Source organism: Polyodon spathula, chromosome 14, assembly GCF_017654505.1.
Source record: "Polyodon spathula isolate WHYD16114869_AA chromosome 14, ASM1765450v1, whole genome shotgun sequence".
NCBI classification, from domain to species: domain Eukaryota; kingdom Metazoa; phylum Chordata; class Actinopteri; order Acipenseriformes; family Polyodontidae; genus Polyodon; species Polyodon spathula.
Window position 1 is genome coordinate 10,230,693 of NC_054547.1, and position 24,500 is coordinate 10,255,192.

Below are 24,500 nucleotides of genomic sequence, written 5' to 3' on the forward strand. Positions count from 1 at the left end.
ACACTGTGTAACAATTTTTTTTTATTCCTGGGTAGTAAGTGTTATTTCCTAATTGCTTATGCCTCAAAAGTATAGAAAATGGCTATTAGTATAATAGTAAATCTCGAAAAACTACTCACTTCTAAATCTTTTGTAGTCATTTTTGTATTACTTTAGTATAAATACATGTTAATTTGGATTCATATGTTGTTTTTTACTGACTTTATGTGAATGAAAAGACACATTTGCCCGTTTTCCCATTGGAAATCATGATATTTTGAAATATCACTGTCCTGGTCACAAAAGCAAAGTTTGTGGGGAATAATAGCCATTTTCTATACTTTTGAGGCATAAACAATTAGGAAAAAACACTTACTACCCAGGAACAAAAATTGTGTTACATAGTGTTATTTGTGGTTTTTTTTGTTTTGATTTTTAAATGTAGCCCTGACTTTAACAAGCACTAAAGTTCAAAGGGAACCTGCTGTAATGTTCATTAGACCTAAAACTGGATGGGTGGCTGAACTTTAACAATGGGGTGAATTGTAGGGCCACAGCATTTAGCTTGTTCCAGTCTAAACTCATTTGGATCCACTAGTGAGAAGCATTGTGTATAATCTGTTAATAGGGTTTAAACATGTCCACCACTTATTGTGTGCTGTCAAAAAGTGTTGATCCTTAAGAGTGTCGACCTTCTGTTTTGTAATTCTGGAAAAGAATGTTTTTAGAACCCTGCCAGGCTTGCAATGGATAATTGGAAGCCTGTACTCCTATGTGAAAGGTGACAAACTCTATGTCATTTTATATTATTTACATACCTTTTGTCTTTTTCGCAGGGTCCAGTTTTTCCACAGCAGCAGAGAGATCTGACTGCTGGTCCCCATGTCTCCCTTTCTCTTCCCCAAATTAGGTTAACAAGGAGGTCAGAAACCTGAAAACAGAACAAAACAGGTGACATTAATAGCCTGTTCAGTTTACAGTGGACCATTATCTGTTTTTTGGGGTTTTTTTTAAATTCATTTATTTTTTTTACAAAAAACAGAAAATCGGTAGGGTTCACCATCCAGGATTCATGTTCGTGCACACAGCTAAAATGGGTATCATCAATGAAAAGGACTCCAGCAGCAACTGCTTGGCAGCTACACACGAGGCATGTGTTAATTTGGACAAGCAATAGCAGTTTAACATTAATCTTTATAACTGGATTATCTGTCTTACATGAATGAGGCGGAGCCCTTCTCTGCTTAATGGTGTCTGCAGAAGAATTACCTGGTTTTATTTTAAAAATACAGAATGTTTTTGTGATGTGTAGCAAATGATATTATATATAGATATATATATATATTGATATATAATATATATTAGTATATATATATATATATATATTGTCATTTTCACCCTAGATCTGTCTAAACCACCTGCCTGTGCTGTGTTCTCTTTGAAGCAGTGCTTAGTCCTTTGTATACCACAACATACTATTTTATTAAGAATAAACCAGATGTGGTTCTGCTCAGCAGTCAAGCTCCAAAGTAAGAACGTTTATTCCACACAGACAACCTGTATAAGAAACTAGGTTACCTGTCAAGCATTAATCTGTATAGTCTAATTCCATAGCCTTGCCCAGAAGTAAGATTGAGCTTGGATCAGGTGGGTTTACTGTTCATACTGTCTCCACAGAGAATGCTGTAAAGCCCTTTAAGTATGTCTGATTGCTGTATGAGCACAAATAAAAATTACACCTTGTACCAGAATATATATTATGTAAACACAATAAGACAATAGTATAGTAAATATACTTGATTTGTTTAAAACATGGATAAACGGTTCGTCAGTGTCTTAAGAGTTAGTGCATTTAATATACTGTTATATACTGATAGAATGTTAATAAAGTGTTTATAGCTCCTTGTAATTCATTGAAAGTTTTTCTGAAATAGCAATAGTTATATTAGTTGTGTTATATATATATATATTATATATATATATATATATATATATATATATATATATATATATATAATATTTAGTTAATATATACACATCATTTACACCTGGGAAGAGTTTTGTCTTGTGGAAGAGCGTAGAATTATCTATGAACCGGGAAGCTCAACCATTACCGACATAATATTTGTAATATACAGAGACCTAAAGTCATGATAGAAACACACTTGCCTGTGTATATTTCATATTTTCCTAACAATATGTATGTACAATATACACACACACACACACCTACATGAGGATACAAAGAATGATTATTCTCCTGCATCATTTTGGCAGTACTATTCTAACAATGTCAAACCATAAAAAAACACACTATGTAGTGTATTAACAGTAGGGAACTCTTAATGCACTACGTACTTGTGAACGTTTTGGTGGTTTCTTTAGCTAATTAGTTACAGAAAGAGAAATCCAGGAATAGTGACTGCAAACCTAATACAGTCTAAACTTTGAAACAGCATCTCCTGTGTGAAAGAAAAAATGATAATAAATACAATAGAAAGAATAAACTTACCTCAGAATGTAACTGTCAGAAGTTGAACAACATTTAAGAATAAAAGATAGTTTGGCCTGAGATTTGAGACAGTCGTCAAAGGGTTGCATATCAGTACCGCAGCTGCTTGCTCCAACTGCACTAGCTAAAACCTGTAATCAGCTTGTTTTAATCCTCTTCAACAACATGAAGAACCTCTTTCAAACAACAACACATTCATCCATCTTGTTTTAGAAGCCCTTGTCTTGATGAAATGGTAAATGTTTAAACAGAGGCAACATTCAGTGGCCATGTTTCAGTTCTTTAAAACAAAAACAAAAATCTATATTGCTAGATTTCCCTTTACTTAAATCAGATTTCGAGAAGTGTATCCTTATTACATAATGCATGTCGTGTGGAAAGCTGTCAAAATTAATTAAGATAGGAGGCTGTAAAGACCTTGTCTCTGCAGATTCGCAATCACTTCACAAATCTGATACATTTAGCAACAGTAGTGTCAATGTAAGTGTACTGGACACAGTATGTGTTCAGAAAGTAAGGCAAAACATGAACTTCAGTGCAAGTACACTGTTTGAAAATCAGAAATGATAAATTAGCCCATTCTAGACAGTCCATATGTCTATTAGTAGTACAGTATTTAGCGTCCTCATATCTTTCAGAATATAAAAACATGCCTTCTATTACTATACATGTTAAAAGTTGACATAGCTATAATAGATAAAAACACAGAAACAAGAAACTCATAATAGAAAATAAAAATAAAATTGGCCATGGAAGTGATAGCGTTGAGCATAAACAAAAAAGCTTTTTTTTTTTTTTTTTTGTTAGCATAAAAACCATGAGTAAAACAAACCTTGTAAAACAAACAAAATATACTTAAACATATTTAAAGACAAAATATACTTAAACATATTTAAAGACAAAATATACTTAAACATATTTAAAGACAAAATATACTTTAACGGCTTCCCCTTGAAGCACAGGTTCAGGTCTTGGTCGGCAGTTTGCAAATGCACAGCATGATGCATCTGGTGTGCATCTTGATCAAAGAATGCATTAGCTAGTCTGAATCTGAGTAGCCATAAACTATTTTCAAGAACAATATGTGACTCAGAGTATATTAACCGATGCCTAAGAGCTTTAAAATGTAATTATTACAACAAAACATATTCTCTAAAGTCTGTCTGTGGATTGGGATTGTCATGGAAAACAATTCTGATCATGCATTAACACAAATTGTCTTCTATGAACAATGCCTGGCATTGATGATGAGCAAAGAGGTGCTACAGTACTTTTAATGTATGCATTAGTATTCTTCTGAAAATAAATATTGACCATACAAGTTCTGAGTGCATTCTTTGTTTTGTTTTTTTTTAACCTGTTTAAACATTTAGAAAACCAAAAGGCATGAAAAAATGAATGTGTAATAATAATAATAGTACTAGAAATACTAGAATACAGTTAAAATCTTCAGTTTAAAGAACTTGGAATGAAATATCCCATTTATTCCTTGTGTTACTTCGTATATCTCGTTTCAGTCATCACATTCTCATGGCCTCTTGATATACAAAATGAGTCTAAACAAGAAGATATATGTTATATTTTACAGCATGTTTCTCTTAAACCTTTTTTAATGCCTTACCAAGGACACAGATCCTTCCATTCCGGTAAATCATGCCGTCTCCGATCTGCCAGAGACCTACTCTTTTTTCAGTTTTGCATTTGATCACCGTCACAAACTGCACTGTAATACTTTACTGGAATAATGCCTTTGTAAACCCTGCCCCTTGAATTCTTCCACTGTAACATGCAATAATACTGACCCTTTTAATGTTTTTGAACTGGCATCTATACTAAAGCTACAAAAGAAGTGAAACTTTCTCAAGAATGGTTTGAAATAAGCAGAAAAGTTAATAGATTTAATTCAGCAACATGAACTCGTTTAGGTTTTATAAATAAAACCTTCAGCATTTAATACATGAAGAGTTTACATAAACTGTGTGATGGACTTAGTAAGGTTTAGTTAAAATAATATATACTTTACATATAAATACATAATTATGCTTATGGCCACTAAGAAGCAAACAATTTTATTAAAAAGCCCCATTTCCATTATATTAAAAGCCGATTATCCATCGGAGTAGTCTGAATTTTATAATTATCAACATTACAATAAACATTTTTGCTACGTTTTCTTAAACCTATTGAATCTGGTAGTTATGAAAATTAATTGCATATGTAATATGGGTGTCTTAATGTGTAAGTTATGACTAGACTAAAACTGAAGACTAAAGGCCCCTACACACCAGACACGAAGTGACAAGCAAAAATGTGCAGCAATGCGACAAAATGACTAGAAGCTATACTCCTGATGAGTATTTTCACACAACAGGCGATGCGGGGGCGACATGAAATTTGTATTTCACAACAACTAGGGAATTCAGCAATCAGAAAACAGCTTCATGCATGTTGTCCACCCGGTTGAACAGGTATCCAAAATGATGAGTGGTTTGTATGACTTATTGCCACACATATTGAAATACTGTCAGAAAAGGCACTGATTTCCACATGATATTGATGTACCCGTCTTGATCCTATAGACTTGTCAACAGCATTTTTTTTTTTTTTATAGATCTATAGATCTGGCAATCTGTGGCATCACGTCTATGTCGCTTCGGGTGTGTATGGTCATGTTGCTGCAAAGTATCTTGTCGTCCAGTGATGTGTTGCGTCTGGTATGTAACGACCTTAAGGCTGCTTATTATGCATTGGGCCCTGCAAGTGCATCATATTGGTTACGAAGATAAAGTGACAATACATACAGTTATAACAAATTTAACAAACATTGGCATCAAAACGTACAAAAACCTGCATACAACAATTCTGTTCTGGTGGAGTTTTGTTCAGTATTATCTTTAATGTATTAAAGTGAAAGATCAATTGACAGCTTTAAAATAAAGAAACTTGCCAAGCTTGCTAAAAGCATTTTAAAAAAGGGTATAAAACTTTACAACATTAAATGTGTCCTTTACAATGTTCTTTTATAATGTACAATTTACAGTTTACAATGAAAACAAAGAAGAAAATAGTAGTATGTAACAACTTTACAGTTTTACATTTTTCCAGGTAACAAAAAAAAAAAAAAACAGCTGTGTTAAATAACTAATAAATACACAATTTTCTAAACTAAGTGCGCCCTGCTTTAAATCAGGTGCTGCTATTTCTCCAACAGCACCAACTGCTGTATAACAACAGAACTCAAAAGTTATCAAGGAATATATTATAGATTTAACACTTTCCACTGCTAAATTTTCACAGTTTTTTTGCAAACTCTCTCCAAGTGATAATAAAAGTAGTTTTATATACAATATGGCACAAAACTGCATTCATATAAAAATGTATTTGATTAACAGTTAGACAAAATGTGCTTCCCTGTTTTCTAACTCTTGCAGGCGCCTGGGCCGCAGTCTTTGATAAACTGGCCTGACATCGCTTTGGCACAGATCTTCAGGGCTGGAGTTGGGAGAGGACAGCTGGGCAGATGAAACACTGGATGTGGTGTCACAGTCGTTTCGGTTTTTCACAGTATCACCCTGCCCAGTCTCAGAGTTACTTGTGGCTGCAGCACATGTTTTTGGCACTAAATCTGCAGCTTGTTTTTCTTGGTTAACAGAAGGAGGTTTGTAGAAAGTTCCTGGAGGAGGCTGCAAGGTTCTCGGTGCTCTGAAGCCAGAGGAAGCAGGACAGCCATCGAAAGAACTAGCCTCTTTTTTTGCTGTCTGTACTGGCCTAACGGCTGCAGTGTATGGCTTTATGGGGAGCATAGTATTCCCAGAAGTGCTCCCAAGATTGTAGCTTGCTGGTGAAGAGGCAGAGAGAGTATCATTTTGCCGACTTTCCTTGGGTACGTTTGCCATAATCATGGCAGTCGTGGGTGTGATATTATAATGTTTGTACTGCCTGTCCCATGTTCTCCTCAGGGACAGAGTGTCATAGTAAGAATTCCGGCAGTACGTAGAACAAGTCTTTGTTCTGTCTAAAGTTTCCTCACTCATGGGGCTCCTGTCTCGCTCATTTACATTTCTGCAATTCTTCTCATTTAGCTGGGAAGGGTTTAATAGTCTTTCAACCGGCATGCTAATGGGTCGAGAAGCTAGTTTGGATCGTGGTGGTCTCATTTGAACTTTGGCTACATTGTGATTCGACTTACTAAAAGACGATTTCTGTCCCTCTTGAAGACTGGGCTCTGATGGGAATTTCTCAGAAATCTCAAACAAAGCTGCAAGAAAAAAAAAAAGTTAGACAACTAAAACATTGCCTTAAAAACACACATACACACACTTCTAATTAAAAGAGTTGATTAAATGATCACTGAGCCAATTTGAACTTAGCACACATTTCCTTGGTGTCATTTGAACAATAAATGTGTGATTTAAATGTTGCTGCTTTCTCAAGGTGTCATGTACTGCCCAAAATTATATATATATATATATATATATATATATATATATATATATATATATATATATATATATATATATATATATATATATATAAAATATATATGTCGTCATAGTTCCACTGTAGAGGAACCAATTTCCACTTGAGTCAGTGTTATGAAGAGTTGTCTTGAGACGGTAGAGTTTTTTTTTTTTTTGCTGAACTGTATAACTGAAAAACTTTTGGACGCAACCATCTCAAGAAAAAAAAAGGTTCCGTACAGCAGAATGTATGCTGGGGCACCATTTATAATGACAATAGGAACTTAGTATCTTTACTGACTGGTTCAGAGGCAAATATTAGTGAAAAGCCATTTGAATCACTGCCAGAAGCAGTGACTTAAAATGCTAGAGGAGGAAAGGTGATGTACTAGGACAGTAAAATAACACATGTTTGCAATGTTATGGTAACTCCATGGATAAGTGGAGTTGACAATTCACTTCTGATAATGAGGCAGTATTTAAAAATGACACAGTGTGGTGTGTGGATGCTGCTTTGCAATAACCTTACACAACAGTCACAATACTAACCAGCAGAAGAATCTCTTGCACCTGTTTTGTGTTTCACATCCTTTACTTCATCCATCAAAAGAGTAGATGGGATTATAGAAGAATGTCTTTTATATACTTTAGAGCTCTGCTGTAATAAAACAGGGAGAACAAAAAATGTAATTCTGATCTCCACTGATTTAACAGAAAATCGAGCAATTCAAAATCACAGCAATATACTGCAGAGGCGCACACACTTACTTCTTTGATGTCCACTAATGACTTGGAGTGCCTCTTTAGATGTTGTTCTTTGTCCTCTGCTGAGAAGTTTGTTTCTTTCCGCTCAAATGGTGAGCTCTCTCCAGCCGGAGGCGAGGCTGACAAAGGGCTTAAAGAGAGATCGAAGATTTTTCCATTGTGCAAAATGAGCAGCTCCACAATCCGAGCCTGGTAGGGGTAGTCCACAAGGGAAGAAAGTGAAACCTCGGCATCCGTCTGCCTTGGCTTGATTAACGTGGGCCCAAAAATGATTCCCAGATTGCTGGCTGTCATTTTGTTTTCTTCCTGTTTTTCTGCCACTCTGTAAAATACACACACAGACATTATATATAGATATAAATTCATACATTCCAAAAAAAGAAGCAGCTTCATTCCTAACGAAATCTTATTTAAATAACATGCATTAGTAACTTATATTTTTGGCGATAATGGTGGTATTTGATCTCTTTTTGTTGTGTAAACACACACACTACAGGTTATTGATGCATTAAACACACTAATGATGCATTAGAAAGACTAAGACCTGTGTGAATGGGATCTCTCACCTGCACAGGTGTCCTATGAGGTACTGCAGAGTATTGTAGTGGGCCCGGGGCAGCTGCCTCAACACGTCTCGAATTTTGAAGATAATTCGGTTCAACTCAATGCTCAGGTGAGGCTTCTCTGCGCCAGGGCTGTTCATTCGTCCATCTACTTCCTCAGTGATGACCTGCTGGCTCTCTTTGGCCAGGCCAATAAATTCATTATAATGACGAAACAAAATCAGTGGCTCTGGTAGCTGCAGGGGGGGGGGCGGGAAAGTTCTTAATTTAGATACAAAGGCATTGCACTTGAAATTGAAGTCATCAAGTGTATTAAAAAATCTACACAGTGTAAAAAATACCTATCCAAGCTCTGTTTTTTCTTGTTCAGTAAATTACTAAATCTACTGTCTAATAAATTACTAAATCTACTGTCTAATAAATTACTAAATCTACTATCTAATAAATTAGTTCACCCTCCATTTTTAGCAACTAATGCAAATATTTTATACCCATTCCGACTGGATTCTTTCAATATCCCAATAACAAGAACATATACACACCTGTCGCAGGTACAGTTTTAGCACATTGCTGATGTCATGTGGATACAGATCAGAAAGCTCCACCAAGTCCTTCCCGTTTTCAAATGCTTGGCAAAGCTTCTCAACTCTTGATTTAGCTCCATTTACCCGATAAATACCCTGCAGAGAAATAATAAATCAGGTTATAGGCATTCAAACACCACCAAAACAAACAGCACAAAACAGTCCTGCAAGTTCATACAAACAAACTGCTTTGTTTTATTAAAGTTTAAGGAATATTAAGCTGTAAAATCTAAATTGAGGAGGCCCGTTTAATCTGATGAAAATGAGCTCACCTTTATGTTGAGAGCCCTGTTTTCGATTTCAGAGGTGCACTTTTTGATTATAAAGGGTATTCCATCTGGGTTATTTTTGGTAGCAAGAGCAAAATCAACCCCAAACAGATGAAGACGACCATGCAGTTTCTTGTGGCCGCACTGAATAGCTAGGGTCTCCAAGCACTTCTTGTGACAAGCGAGTGAACACTGTAACAGAGAACAGGAATAATGACGTTTTAAATGCACTGCCACAACCACTAATACATGGTTTCATTCTCCTGCCTCTTACTAGATTTAAAAATAGTTTTGACCAATACTCGAATGTTGAACGAGTCTTTTTAAAATGTTTTGGATGGCTTTAAAGTCTCTGTAACTAAGTTAACTTAGCTCACATGTGGCACATCTGAATGGTTTTACAAGCACAGAGAAACATCACATAGAAAATGGATTCACTTTAAATATGCTTGACAACAACGTCTTACCTCCTCACACTCTGCCCCCTGAAACACCACCAGGCTGTCACACTCCCTGCACTTTGAAGGAGCTCTCAGCTTTCTGAGTTTGTGGGTTTGTGCGGCCTTGGACAGGAGCGCATTCCGGAAGGGTCCTGGGGAGTTTGCCATTTCAGAAGTCATTTCATTTATACCTAAAGCAATAAAATAAAGTAAGTACAGTGTCTTGCCTGGGCAACAGCACTGCCAATGTTGGAAGCCCTAAAGAAATCTGAAAAATACACTATTTGCAGTGTTTGCCAATGTCTTGCTTGCCTTGGAAGTCTAGTGATCAATAAACCCAAGAAGGCACTGAAAAACACCTAACTATGTAAAAAAAAAAAAAAAAAAAAAAAAAGCAAAACATCTCACCATTGTCTGAAGGAGAAGGTGGCTCTCTCTCATCAAGGTCATCTGCCGAAGACATGGTGCCTGTGGATGGGGTTCTTGGCAGCCTTCTTTTAAAATCTCCTGAGGGTTAAATTAAAGTTTATTTAAAAGCAAATAAACTGCACTTAGCTAAGAGACAGAGTTTACTGTAAACCGGTCTTCAACAAAATGAACAGGATAGCTTAAGAGGGGCCCATTTTATACCAGTCCCTAAATGGGCGTTGACCGGTTGACATGTTCACCTCATGATCACAGGTGATTCACACCTTGAATATACATTCTTTTCTTTCTTACTTTTAGTGATGAATGTAATCCTTAATATTAAAACTCAGTGAACTAAGTAAAAAACCTAAAAACACAGGACTTAAGTATCAACATAAAAATACTTTTCAGATAAGTCAGTTATTCAGTGAAAACTATTTATTACAAACACCTTGAAAGTCTATAATAATTGCCTTTATATTCAGGTTAATTTTAAATGTGAATTAATTGCTGTGGTCACTATAAACAAAGTGTTCTTTCACACAGGCCTAACAGCAGACTGCAAATCCTCTACAGCTGGTGTTGATCATAAACAGCACCCTAATCCCCAGTTAGATTGTGTACCTGGGCTGGCGGTAGGGGAGTCCATGGATCTGGACTCACTGCTCCCACCTGCACTTTCTGAGTCACTGCACATCCCCCCTCCCTGACTGCCAGTCGGCCAGGCGCGGAACGGCCCTTGCCCCCTTAGTGCTGTCAAAGAGGGAGAAGAACATAATTTATTAGTATTAGTGAAAGCCAACAAAATATATACAAGTAATACACAATTTTCATTCAAATTTATTAACAAACAATACACAAATGGCAGGAGAAAACAAACTAGTTGTATACCTTTAGCTTGAACGAGCAATAGGATTATGTACTTAATGGAATTAAACAATCTTGGGAAAGAGAGGTCCAAATTCAATCCAATACAGAAGATTGTTATTTTTTTATTTTAAAGGAAAACACATACTGTACAGATTTAAAAAGCGTGGACCCAACATTTAAAACAACAGATTTGTACTTTTAAAAAATGCAGTGTTTTTATTTAGGGTTGCAATCCACAAATTGTTAAGGTTTAGGCCCAAACCTAATAAACAGTCCTTGGTAATTACCTCATTATAAACATTAAAGGACAGGGTTGCCTTTCAAGTAAGAGGCTATAAAATAAACACATTCTTTAACTATTTAATTCCTATTGGACTCGGTGATACCAATACACATGTGGAGAGTGCTGGAGGGCTTGACACAAAATCACAATCACAAAAGAACCTAATTAAATCCATTTGGATACTGAAGACAGCATCAATAGTCACAGCTTAATGTGCTGATGGGGCTGTTACTACTGTCTGTGCTTTTTACAATGCGATTTACTTTTATTTGCTTTGTGTAAGCAATGATGAGCAACAGAAAACTCAACAGTGCCAGTGTTAAAGTTAACAAAAGCAAGTTAAATGTCAACAAATACCAACACTTTAAAAGCCATTCGTCAAGAACAGAGTAATTCCATCAACTAAAAAATTAGATAAGCATTAGAAGAACTCAACAAACGTAACTGGGATAATGGATCTAGGAAGAAATACTTAACATGTATCTAAGAGTTCTTATATGAACATACCATGTGTATACATATATATTTTTTTTGCTTTCATTTTCACCAGAATCAAATATCTTGTTACTGTTATCTGACCCAGTGTTTTTATCCATAAAGCTTTCGGTTTGACCTGTGGCTAAACCATTTGAAGTCCACCCTCCAGTCAACTACACTGTAAATGTGTTTGTTTTGTACAATTCAAGGAGGTCTAAAGTAGTCAGACATGACATCGGCCACCTTGGCCTGTTGTGTACTCAAGTCATATAAAACAGGCATTAAGTACTTATCACAGTGCAGCCAATAAGCGTTCACGGCTAGGAAGCTGTGTTAGTCACCTTGGATGTCAGTGCTGCTGTTGGATCTCGTTTCTCCCATCTTCCCTGTGCGCATTTGGACTGGACTATCTGCATCTTCAACAGACTGAAAATCTCCAGAGGTGACCGACATCTGCGACAGATTTCCATGTGAGGAATGCACACTGTTCATTGTTCTTTTATCAAACTGCAGCCTGTAGAAAGTGTTCAGAAATCAAAATAAATGATTAAAACATGTCCTTTTACATACAGAATCAAAGTTACATGAAGGTGGTTTAAGGAAAGAATAGACACACTTTAAACAAGGGCTAAAAAAAACAAAATGTCAACACAGACAGCGACTAGCAAAAACAAAACCTCACACCACAGATATTTCCTGAGGAAGGCCTGTTGGCTCACGCATGACTATTACTTTTTCTTTCAGCAATGTTTGTGCTCAGCAGCATGTGCAAGATAAGCTATTAACACGGCTGGTGGCTTCAACACTGCCTGTCCTTGACTTCTCTCTGCAAGTTTATCTAGCAGTTATTTTTACCTTTTATCTGAACAGGACCCCTGCCCAAATCAAATCTCAAGTCTTCACATTCTGAAGTGTTCACTGAAATACGTATTTTTTGTTCATATTTAGAGTGCTCAATTATTTTACCCCAATGTTCTCCCCAATTTAGAATGTTCTGTCACCGCAGCAATTCCTCACAGCTCAAGAGAACTGAAGGTTCAGTGGGCGAACTCCTATCCTACGACCAAGCCAATGACCTCTTTTTACAACCAGGACTTCGACAGCCTGCGAGTTACCATCCTCTGGAGGACAAAGACCAGCTCTGGTCACGACAAAGCCAATGCAACACTCTTTCCAGAATCCCCAGCAGAGAGTGTTGACTTCACACAGCTAGGACGCAAACCTGTACACCACACTGTATGACTCACCCCGTCCAACACACGACCATGCTTTTACCAGGTAATGGCTGGGTTTTACCCCAGCAGCCTTTCTTACCCTTCAGTTTGGGACATCTGTGTCTCAAAAGTAAAGGACTCCAGCATGCTTTCTTCCTTTGGCAGGCTCTTTACAAACTCAGAGTAGCGCTGCCCAGGTTCATACAGCTTGGCACTTTCACACAGCGACTGGTAGTTCACTGGAAGAGAAACCACCTGCCCCTGCTGCATCTGGAACAAGTTGACAGTCACCTGTGAAAGAAAGTAACCCATTACGCCAAATACAAGTATCTGAAGTGTATATAGTGTAAGACAGGATGAAGGCACAAGCCAGTTATGGATCACCATCAGCAACATGCAGACCAGGTTAAAAATATACAAACTGTTTAAATGAATACATACATAAATGAATAAATGAATATTTTAAATGTGGCATTTTTACTGCCTCTAGTGCATTTTTTCATATCCTGTATTTTTGCTATATACTGTATATTTACCCGCCTGGATCTGGCTGTCATTTATTTGATTGCAATGGATGCTGTGTTTAAAATTGTCAGAATTTCACAAAGTCCGATTACTGCAATTAGAAAGTAAACTTTTACCGCTTTCAAAGTGAGATCACACTGGAAGACCAGTTCCCGGAGTTGTGTCAAGATTTCACTTTTCACAGTTTCCAGACCGACTCTCTTCTCACTGGAATCTGCTTTGCAGTTTTTATGTTGCTCACTGGCTTCATCAGCCTTAAAATCAGAAAAAAACACAAGCATGTTACTTCCATACATAATCCACCACAGCTCTAAACACAAGAGAAAGATCGCCATGACCTAGAGCCACCTAAAACGAATGTGACAATCTAAATATCTCAAAGGTATGTTGTAACTGTATTACCAGGTGTTAAGACACTTCTAACAAAAATGTAACTGCAATCTATGCTCAGTGCAGTTCACAGAGAATGTGGTAGTGCCAGCCAACATCTCTGTAAACCCCTACAAACATTACTCGGATCAGTACTGGACAAGCAGATACTGCTGAACCATCTTACTTTCTGAAGAGCCTCTTCCTCTAAGCGCCGTCTCTTCTCCAGCACTTTGCTGCCATCTTTACTAAGGCCTCCACTCAATCCCAGCTGCTCCTCCTCTGCCCGAATTGTCGCCGATTTGGCCTTTTCATATTCTTCATGACGCTGGTCGTACAAAAGCTTGGCCTTTCTCAAAGCTGAATCTGCTTCTTGCTGTGAAATAGGACATTTTGTTAAAGAAACTAGAAGTGAAAAGTGAAGATGATGATTAACCCTTCAGTAGCCAGGCGTGCAAATACAAATACAAAATCTCGCAGGATCTCCTTACACACTTTTTTTTTTTTCACGTTGCACAATCACAGCTCCTGTTTACTGACAGAATAGATTGTTGCAAGAGACGCAGAAGAGGTGTTGCGATTCTGAAATGAATTAATTTAGCCTTACAGATACATTTTTGTTTTCAGCCAGTAGACATTTTCATGACACTTTGCGTTTGTGTGTACAATGCATTCGTTTCCAGCACTGTGTTTGATACCCGCATTTTCAGCAGCACCCTCTTTATTACCTGCTACAGTACAGTGCTGAATAAATATAGGTCAACAATGCAGAGCTCCTGTTGACTTGTAGAGTTGCAGGGGAGGTTGGATAGGTATAGCAAACGTGTACGATTCCTAAAACGATGGAGTTAGCTCTACAGATCTTTTTTTAATTTTTTTTAGACCCGTTTCCAACATGTTAGCCATGTGACATTAGAATGAGCGTCTGTGTGGGTGTGTGTAACACATGAATTTCCAGCACTTTATTTAATAACTGCATTCTTTACAGTACTCTGCATATTACCTCCTACATCATGGAAAAAAGCTTCTTTCAAGCTTCTACTATAGTCAGTCCCTGCTGACTTGCAGAAATTATGTCTGAGAGAGAACACAGGCAACTCAGAATAAATGTGCCCCCGTCCACAGGACTTTGGCACTGAAACCCTTGGTAAACATCATGTGTTATGTTATATGGTTTATCTAATAATCTGTGATTGAGGTTTTTTTAAGTTATGGATGAGAGCTAATTTACTAACAAACACATTTTATTGTTTGGTAATGGTCAAGTGCAGACAACCCCCACCCCCCACACACATACACACTTGAATTAATTATTCTCATATCGGTGATCATATCAGTTAAATGGGGTTGTTTGAAGACATCATAAAGACAACAGTAGTTAAAAAAATAACATTAACTTACCATTAACAAACAACAAAAAAATACCTGCTAGCATGTTTGTAAGCCAGTTGCTTAAGTACACTTAACTGTTAATAATCTAAAAAATAAATAAATAAATAAATAAAAGGAGTAGTATTGTAAAGCGGGACCAAATAATAATAACCATAATCACAATAATAATAATAAAAGAGCAAAACCAACCATTTTCTTCTGTTCTCTCTGCCATTGTTCTTTGATTTCTTTGCGTAGTTTATCTAGTTCATTCCTTCTGGCCAAAAGAGGCTGAAATAATAAATGAAGGTGGCTCAGTTTTTATTTTCTTACAAAAGAAAGAAACCAAAGGCTTTCTCTGTGATATCAGTAAAGGAGAGAGACAAACACAACTGAAGAGTAACCCATTAACTTGGCATTCTTACCTGAATGAATTTGTTTGTTTGGAGAGCAGTAGCTGTTTGCAGTAAGAGCTGGCTGTATTCAATGTCATTTTGAAAGGCGGAGGTGTAAATTTCACGGAATGGCATGTGTTCCTATTGTTATATATGTTAAAAAAACAAAAAAAAAAAAACAATTATTAGCTCCCTGTTGTGAAAACAGATTATTTCATTTATGTACCAGTGGCATTTTCCAAAATGTTTCATATAGCCTAAAATGAAAATGTATAGCAAAACCTGCTTAGAATAAAAAATAATAATAAAAAAAAAAAAACATGCTGCATTGTTCTAAACAACTCAATGTGTCAGTTCAGTTTGTGGCAATTACTTATACAGGACGTCACCATCCAGAATTGTGTAGTTATACAGAAGTATAACCCCTCAAAAGACCATTAAGAAGCAAACTAAAGTATTAACGTTTTTTAATGCCTCTAATAGACCATTCAATGAAAATTTAACATTTGGATAAATATTAAGACTACTGGCTAGTCCAAGACTGCTAATCAAATTTCTGTGAACTGTGACAGATCCATCTCCCCTAAAATCTAGGGCTTGCCTTTAGTCTCATATCATTGACTTTAGTATAACAAAAGTACAATTTTCATGAGGATTACATGCATTTAAAAATAATTCAAGGCAATATTAACCAGATGCAATGCAAAGTTTAAAACATATTGTTAAAAGTGCACAAGGATTGTATACACATTGTTTACTGTGATTGATTCAGAACTGAAAGTCCAAAAAGATTACCTGCTGACCCACAAGGGCTTTTGCCGATTCAGCCATTTTTACAAAGTTTTTTGCACACTCCATATCTGTAAACACAAAGTATAGTACAGGATAACAAAAGACTGAGCACTCAGTGTATCACAGCGCAAACAGAAATGCAAGGTCTAGTTATATCCAAGGCATATAATCAACAGATCAGCAGACTGGCCACACAGCCAAAACATACAAAAAAACCCCAAAAAAACAAAAGGGGTACTATATCGGCAACTGTGTTATTTGGTACTACACCACAATTACCAGTTTAAAAAGTGCCCTGTCGATGGCTATGTGGCAGAAGCCCAGCAACACCTTGAAATCCTTCAAGACAAATTGGATCAGACAGCAAAACAAGCCACTCACCCAAGCTGAGCCGTTTTTCCACCCAAGCCAAAACATCTTTGGTATACTTGGACCAGGCCTTGGCGTACAGAAGGGCCGACTCGATCCCACTGTCATTTTTCAGCAGCATGCTGTCAACTTCCTCTGCACGAAGATGACCTGAAAAAAAATGGAGAAAGGTAAAGAAATGGCCTTTCGACATTTTGTCGACCTGAATGACAGGTGCAGATCAGCCTCACTCCCGCAAAGAAAAGCTCTTCTGACCTTGTGGTATACCTTAATGTCAGTTGATGCTAAGTAAAAGTGATAGGGCCTTTTTAAAAGTAAATCCATGCGTAAACAGTAGGAAATACCAGTGTAAGTTGTTACACTACAGCACAGCAACTGCTAGAGTTTTAGTTTTGATAATTTAACTAGCTACTACTTCATTCCTCTGCAATTTTTATTTATTTGCTGTATAAAATATTATATTAGCGATTTGACTAAAATATATGTAAGACACAATTTCTACATAAAATAGGTTAAAATGTTTACTACATTTATTTAGCTTCACTGGTAAGTAAAATAATGAAAAACAGATTTATATATATATATATCTATATATATATATATATATATATATATATATATATATATATATATATATATATATATATATTTTTTTTTTTTTTTTAAGATTACATATTTCACTTAGCTTAGTAGATTTCAGAACAGTGATTATAAAACTTAAAACATAAAAGAAAACTACTAAAAATGCTAAAAAAAATAAAAAGTGAAATAGAACACTAATATTTAAAATGATCCAGTTTTTAAATTAAAGCATCTTAATCACTTTTGAAAACAAAAATGGCAAGCAATGCCTTCCAATTTCATAAATGTATGTTTTTCGCTTGAAACACTTACCCAGAAGATCATCCTTCTCAGCAAGTAATCCTCCCGACTCCACCGAGAGGTTCTCAAAAGACTTGCGCATCAAACAAAAGAAAATAAACAGTGTGTGAGTATAGACACACACACACACACACACACACACACACACACACACACACACACACACACAATACAACTTAAAACATACTTATTTTCAAAGAAGTTTTTCAGAAAAACATTTTTATTTTTTTCAGATAGAAGCCAAAGACTACAACAATCCTGCATGTATAAACAGATAAAGCTAGGCAAAGGACACCATGTAAATAGGTTTAGAAGGCAATGTGATCACAATGTGCTACTGTAACTGTCTGGCAGGGTTACAGCATATCAAAGCCCATATTTCTGAATTAATCTTTCTTCAAAGGGTTCAGAATTCTGGCAATAGCAATTAACATCATTAAGACAAATGCAAAGTAATAACTAGTTCATCAGAAATTCAGAGACAGGCTTAGTGAAAGTGTAACACAACAGCACTGTTATCTACTGATGGTAATCCTACCTCTGTGGTGGATTGATCATAAAATCATTACTAATTAAAACAATATAACCACTATAGCACAATAAAACCACACTTAGATTAGATACCTTTCTGTGAATATGAACCCATGTAACTTAGTCTTGCAATAAATCACATGAAGTACATCATCATTTTAAGGTGTGTTTTATGCAGTAAAAAGATGGCATATCATTATCTGTGCGGAAGCCTGAAAACGCCTTATTAAAAACCTTCAAACCATCATTAAAAATAATTGAAAATAAAAAGTTACCCGACTTCTCCGAGTCTGGGGAAGCCCCAATGCCGAACTGCTGTCTACATCGCCCATAAGGAAATCAGACACTCTGAAAGGCACAATACAAGAGCCATGACATAACTGCAGAGGCTTCCTGGATTGCCCGTGTGAACATCAGCGAAGACGTTGTAATGAAGAGGAATTTTAAAGCACAGGAACACCCTCACATTCCCATTGTCAAAGCGTACTGTTGCAGCATGGAGTATGCTACTGGATCTACTGTTCTGGGTTCCCCCACAAAGACCAGAAAAGAGTCTTGGTTATACATGTTCTGGTTCATAGCTAAGGCATGTTTCCATTCCAACTCACTGACAGGGGTGGGATCCGATACAATGCAGTGCACATTTAAAAAGGTTTAGTCTACCTATCACTTTAAACATGCAGAGAATCTTTTCTGCCAAAGCATAGAAATAGTGTTTAAAAAGTTATGATTGTTTTTATATAGATTACCCTGAAATGTAAAATATTATTTGCAACATTATTATTCTTATTTTTCTTTTACTTAATTCAGAAAAAAAAAAATACTTGTGCAGTTTTCACTTTATAATACTGTACAATTATTGCCCCACCTTTATAATAGGATTTCACAGCTACAGTACGAATATTGACTGATGTGTACTCAGAATGCTGCCGTATACAGAAACTCTATGAAACTATATGAAGATTCAGGTAGAGCATGAATGTCGAGGTTATTGAAATTCATTTCAGTAGGTTATTCTGCTTGGTTATTCACTTTGTATTGTATCTTAAAAAAACAATAGCATTTCTCATTGATTAAAAGCAGTATTCTAGTTTTAGCTATTATACTGTACTGGTGTTTGAAAACAATGGTGTTTCCACATCCACTGGCCTATACAGTAGTACTAGTGTTCACAGTTGTACAAACAGAGAATGATAGAGAACTGTATTAAAAATAAACGGAAGTAAGCTCCAATATTTAAAGCTGTACTTACACATTGCCAAAGGTAAAAGCCAATGTGTCAATGGATGAAAATATTTCTCGTTTGTTGTCTTCATTCACTTCCTTGAAATTGACACCTGTAACAGAGTGATAAACCACATGAGACTGAGAACCAAAATAACACCCATAGCCACATCACTTTGGGTTGTAAAAAATCTTATAAAACACATAAAGAAAACCAGCTAACGTAACACAAAAACATCACCAGCATATACTGGATATAGTTTGATTTAATGTGTACAGCATGTACCATCATCTATAAAACACTTATCCGTCAAGAGGTGTAATCATGTTATTAACAAGTCTGCTTCAGATTTTACAATCATTGCTATCAGCTGTGTATTACAGGGTATGAACACTCCACTGTTTTACAAATTTGAAGAATGCAGTGAGTAGCACAGATCACTATTAATATCAACATATTTGTGCAATACTGGTGGGAATGTTAGCAAAACCCTAATGAGCAAAGGTTTGTTAATGTCGTCACTTTTCATCTCTGGCTGCAATCTTGTAAAGAGTCAATTTCCTGACGAGAGCCCAAACATTAACGGGCAATTAAAAAAAAAAAAAAAGTTTCACAAATACATTTGCTATAATCAAATGCTCTTCGATAAACATCCTTGTTAGAAGAAAAAAACAACAACTAATAAGCTAAAAACAAATGCAATTGAAATGTTTCAATACAGAAGCAGCAGCAGCAGACAGGAAGACACTTGAAACAACCCAGTGCTCATGTGTCTCCTCACTCCTTTCCTTTCTGAAAACAAAGGGAGTGCTTTTTTGTGCATACCAAAGAACTATATATGAAGCTTTTCTAGTGAAGCAAAGCTGCTCCTTGTCAGTAAAATGTAGGATATAAACTATATAAACTACCTAAATATGGTAGCTTTATGATTAGTCATGTGTATACAGAAAACATTTGAAGTATGTGTTTCACTTTCACAGTAAATATACATTGAGTACCTGCTGTTAAGCCTTTTGGTTGTTCATCCAACAAATGAATATTGCTTTTATAGAACAGCTGAGATTTCTTAATTTGTGGATACTGTGCTAGTTTCTATTTATAAAAAAAAAAAAAAAAAAAAAAAAAAAAAAAAACAAGAAACGAAATATTCAGGAGATTAAAAAAAATATATAAATACAGAAAATTAAAAATCACACTTTAAAAACCACAAAAGGAAACAAAGAAATAATAATAATTATGATTAAGTCCAAAATTGAGAATGAATCCTTTAAGTTAAAAAGGAGCAAATGCACAGTTTAGCTATTCATTTCCTTTGAGTTCAACGCTTACTGAGGCAGAGGAAACCATTTTTTTTTTTCTTCAAAACCACATTCCAAGCAGCTGCAATGATGTTTAACCCCTTTTAAGTCTGGATAATCAAAATTTCACAACTACATTTATTTTCAGGAAATATTTTACTGAACAGGCACGTACGCCCATAGAGCTTTCTATCATCTAGCCATAAAAATCTACTTAACCAGTTGTCCCTGTCAACGTATTACACTTTCACAGGAAACGCTAGTTCACCGTTTGCAGTCTAAAAGTCTAACTAACATTAACACCTAGGGAGAAGAAACTGCTGCACTTACCAACTGCGCAACATAATTCCCAAGTCTGTCAACCATAAGCACTTGTAAGCAGACCATACTGGTTACTGAAGTGGGTTTTGTGTGTTTGGATGTGTGTTTATGGCACTCGCAAGACCGTTTTCTTCATCTTGACTTTACTTTTCCTGTTGCAGGAAGGCTTGCTCTAAAAACATCTTGTTCTAGGCCCTTTGAAGTCCTCAAAAAAATGCACAGAAAAAAATAGGTTTCCTGCAGATTTCAGCTTGCTGTACATTTCCAAGTCAGTTAAAAAAATCCTCCAAGTTAAAATCAGAAAGCATTTATTTATATTGAATGCATTGCATCGCACGGCCTCCGCTCCTTTTGAATGACTGCACACCGCAGTGCTGCTGCTGCTGTCAAGTCTTCCCCAGGACATCCTGAGGTTCACATATTGTCTACACACAACAATACTCTGCTCAAACTTTGCACTTCCAAATATGGTAACTGCATCATCAACATACAATTACATAGTTTTTAAATAACCCAGCAGGAATGACTACAAATTGCTTTAAAAAATGCTATTGCCTGCACAAATAAACAGCTTACTAATTTACATCTCTGCTCGTAGGTGTTCAGTTTAATACATCTCATTAAAGAAATATTACCTAAAGAAAATAAAAAGCACCAAACTGGAAAAAGGCCTGGAAATGTAACAGCTGCTTGATGAGTCCAAGCCTATAAGGAGTTCAGAGACATTAAAATAGACCCATCCTTGAGTACTGACATTACTTATAAAGATGAAACAGCGTGCAGATTCAATTCTGTATTATTTAAGAACAAAATTGTAAGTCTGAAGCAAATATAAACTAATTAGGACTGTCAATTAATCGCAGTTAACTTTTGCAAATAACACGTACATTTTTTGGGCGATGCATTTTTTTAAATGCACATTAAAATCACCCTCCTGCCTTGTCCCTCTTAGCATACCGTAATTCATGCAGTACCATTTTAGTGCATGCCAGGATTGAATCAGTGCAGTCCTTGTTTGAATATAAACTTACACGGAACCACATTATGTAGCAAAACACTCAAACTAAAGGACTTGTTAATGGGAAATAAAAAAAATTAATTAACTTTGACGGTTCACCGGATTGAAAGAGGGTTACCTATATCTACTGTCAAAGTGAGTTCCAGTGGTCACAGAAGTGCACCTAATTTGCTGTATCATTTGCATGCTAATCTTGCTTTTACATCTCAAAATACACTTTCTAGTAGTTTTTCTGCTACAGACAACAATACAATAACAATACAACGCGAAATGCAACCAGTCAGCTAACGGAGTACTCTTTCAGAAATTTAACATCGCTGCAAACCCATGAATCAAACAGGCTATTGACTGCAGGTCTGTTAACATTTGTTTATTTCAATAACCACATTTAGGCTATTTTTAAACAATATTACTTACAATTATGGAGGATATAACCATTACTCAGTGAATGTTTTATTTTATTTAGGCAATTCTAAGTTATTAACAAAAGAGAATTATTATTATTATTATTATTATTATTATTATTATTATTATTATTATTATTATTATATATTATTACAAGTGATTACTTTTTTTTGTCAGTAAATACTCATTTCCTTTGGCTGTTAACATTTACGTTATGCCACTCATTATTTGACTGAGGTAACACTAAATCGTTAAATTGTTAACGACCTAACCTTTATTTATATTTTGATATGTCTTAGGTCTTTATTCTTTTGTCCCAAAATAAAACCCAACAAAAAAAAACCTATATTATTATAATAATAATAATAATAATAATAATAATAATAATAATAATAATAATAATAATAATAATAATAATAATAATAATAATAATAACAAAGTTAAATGAGATTGATGCAGTAATTGTATCAATTAAATATGCAATTAAAACCAAGATTAACTGAGATCTAAATCGCGGGTTGAGCACCACTAACCCTATTGCAGCAGACAAATCTCTTTACGGGCATGTATGCAAAATGGCTACAGGCCATTATTGTGAAGGGGATTATTCTATCTTACAGTGTAATGCATCAGTAGCCTTTCAAAGCATTATCAATACTGTAACGAACACACTCACAACTGCTTATCCGTGAAGCTTTCTTCTTGCTGCAAAATAAACCACTATATTTATGCAGAATTTCATAAAAATGAACATTAATGTAAAATGCAATACAAGTTATAATGAAGCTAAAGGAATGCAAAAGACCCATGAAGCCAGGCACTGGTATAGAACTGTTTCCAAAATGCATTGCTCAATCCCACTAGCCTGTAATGTAAACTGCTCTGGGGTAAGGTACATTTTCAAATTCCTGCACTGAGGCCAAGCAAATTACATTGCTCCGGAGATCAGATTTCTAAACACATGGCAAAACAACTTGCAAGTCTTAATGCGTGTCTAATGTCACAAGTTGGTGCACCTAGAATAACCTTCAACAGCCCCTTGGAGAATGTAATGTCCTTCGTTAAGGGACTTCCCAGCCACAACTTGCATCACCCACATGCAACTTCTATGTTTTTGCAAATAACATTATATAAGCCCCTTAATATAGTCTTGTACATAGAAACTGAGAGAGTTATTTGTAGAAAAACATTGTGGGAAAAAAAAAAAAACGCAAGCAGAATAATATAGTGAAAATAGCAGAATCTGTAGCAGTCTGTGTTGGGAAAAATCCAGCCAAGCTGCTCTCGCTATGGCTCATTCTGTGGTTTACTCTATCACGCTGACAGGAAACATGTTTTACCTTTCTTTAATCAGCAGTTATTGCTTAACCTATACTGTAACATCCTGTGAAAACACTGAGGAGAGAAGCTGTAGGTTTCAAATTAGTATTGTCTTGTGATCTGTGGGATAACATGCTGAATCGAAGACAGCTTATTTACAGGAATAAAAAATGTGTTTTTGTTAGTAACAGGGAGACCTTGTGTTGCCCCCGTCTAGGTTTTACACTTACCACAATGTAGCAAGCCAGTAAAGAGCAAATTTGATGTATTTAAAAAGAGAGCCCTACGATACCAGTTATATGTTACCTGCACTTGGGTATACTGAGTCCAGTCTATATTGTGAAGTAATATTTTTCCTAAAACTGCATTTTCAGTATGCAGCAGTTATCCAGTCTACTATGTTGAGTCTCTCTAACTTACCTTGGGAAACCCTAACTAAAAAGTAAGGCTTTAATGTCATTATTTTGTTTTATATTCAATATACTATATTTTAATGAGTAATTAAAATTAGTTATTGTGTGGTATTCTCCCACACCTCTCAATTGTCGAAAGACAGATTTTGAGAGTGTTTACAATGGTTACCTGGGAATATATGGCATTTAGGATGGAGAAGTACTTTCTGTGCAGCCATTGGACATGAAAAGATCAGGAGGACAACAGCACATGTCTGGAAAAGGAATACTTTAAAAGTCTTTAACACAGCTGAGCAAACTGACAGTGAGGGTTTAATTTAAAAAGACTGCTTGACAGCTTATGGGAAAACAGAACCAAAGTTATGGTACAGTACATAGCAATAACTGTAAAGCCTACCAGTAGTAACCAAACCAACAGGTGGCACTCAAGCAGTTAAAATAA

The 24,500-nt window shown here is 35.8% G+C and overlaps 2 protein-coding genes across 7 annotated transcripts in view; both read right to left on the reverse strand.

Moving 5' to 3' along the window:
* Positions 1-863, reverse strand: part of abca4b (ATP-binding cassette, sub-family A (ABC1), member 4b) — a 35,831-nt gene extending 34,968 nt beyond the window's left edge. The window contains exon 1 of the mRNA XM_041269671.1: positions 798-863. Coding sequence (XP_041125605.1) covers positions 798-863 — 66 coding nt within the window. The remainder of the gene's footprint in view (positions 1-797) is intronic.
* Positions 864-4,245: 3,382 nt separating this feature from the next.
* Positions 4,246-24,500, reverse strand: part of LOC121326871 (rho GTPase-activating protein 29-like) — a 50,179-nt gene continuing 29,924 nt past the window's right edge. For 4 of the 6 annotated variants that reach the window (XM_041270473.1, XM_041270472.1, XM_041270471.1 and 1 more), the window contains exons 4-23: positions 19,311-19,395; positions 18,334-18,406; positions 17,540-17,600; positions 16,658-16,795; positions 16,280-16,344; positions 15,515-15,625; positions 15,300-15,380; positions 13,906-14,094; positions 13,466-13,603; positions 12,925-13,115; positions 11,952-12,124; positions 10,605-10,733; positions 9,981-10,079; positions 9,600-9,763; positions 9,136-9,324; positions 8,822-8,959; positions 8,283-8,515; positions 7,720-8,038; positions 7,501-7,609; positions 4,246-6,749 (exon numbers count right to left, since the gene is read on the reverse strand). In XM_041270473.1, coding sequence (XP_041126407.1) covers positions 5,884-6,749; positions 7,501-7,609; positions 7,720-8,038; positions 8,283-8,515; positions 8,822-8,959; positions 9,136-9,324; positions 9,600-9,763; positions 9,981-10,079; positions 10,605-10,733; positions 11,952-12,124; positions 12,925-13,115; positions 13,466-13,603; positions 13,906-14,094; positions 15,300-15,380; positions 15,515-15,625; positions 16,280-16,344; positions 16,658-16,795; positions 17,540-17,600; positions 18,334-18,406; positions 19,311-19,395 — 3,551 coding nt within the window. In that variant the 3' untranslated portion in view covers positions 4,246-5,883. Of the gene's footprint in view, positions 6,750-7,500; positions 7,610-7,719; positions 8,039-8,282; positions 8,516-8,821; positions 8,960-9,135; positions 9,325-9,599; positions 9,764-9,980; positions 10,080-10,604; positions 10,734-11,951; positions 12,125-12,924; positions 13,116-13,465; positions 13,604-13,905; positions 14,095-15,299; positions 15,381-15,514; positions 15,626-16,279; positions 16,345-16,657; positions 16,796-17,539; positions 17,601-18,333; positions 18,407-19,310; positions 19,396-20,911; positions 21,264-24,500 lie in introns of those variants that run through there. The other 2 variants (XM_041270476.1, XM_041270475.1) reach the window with 2 other exon arrangements.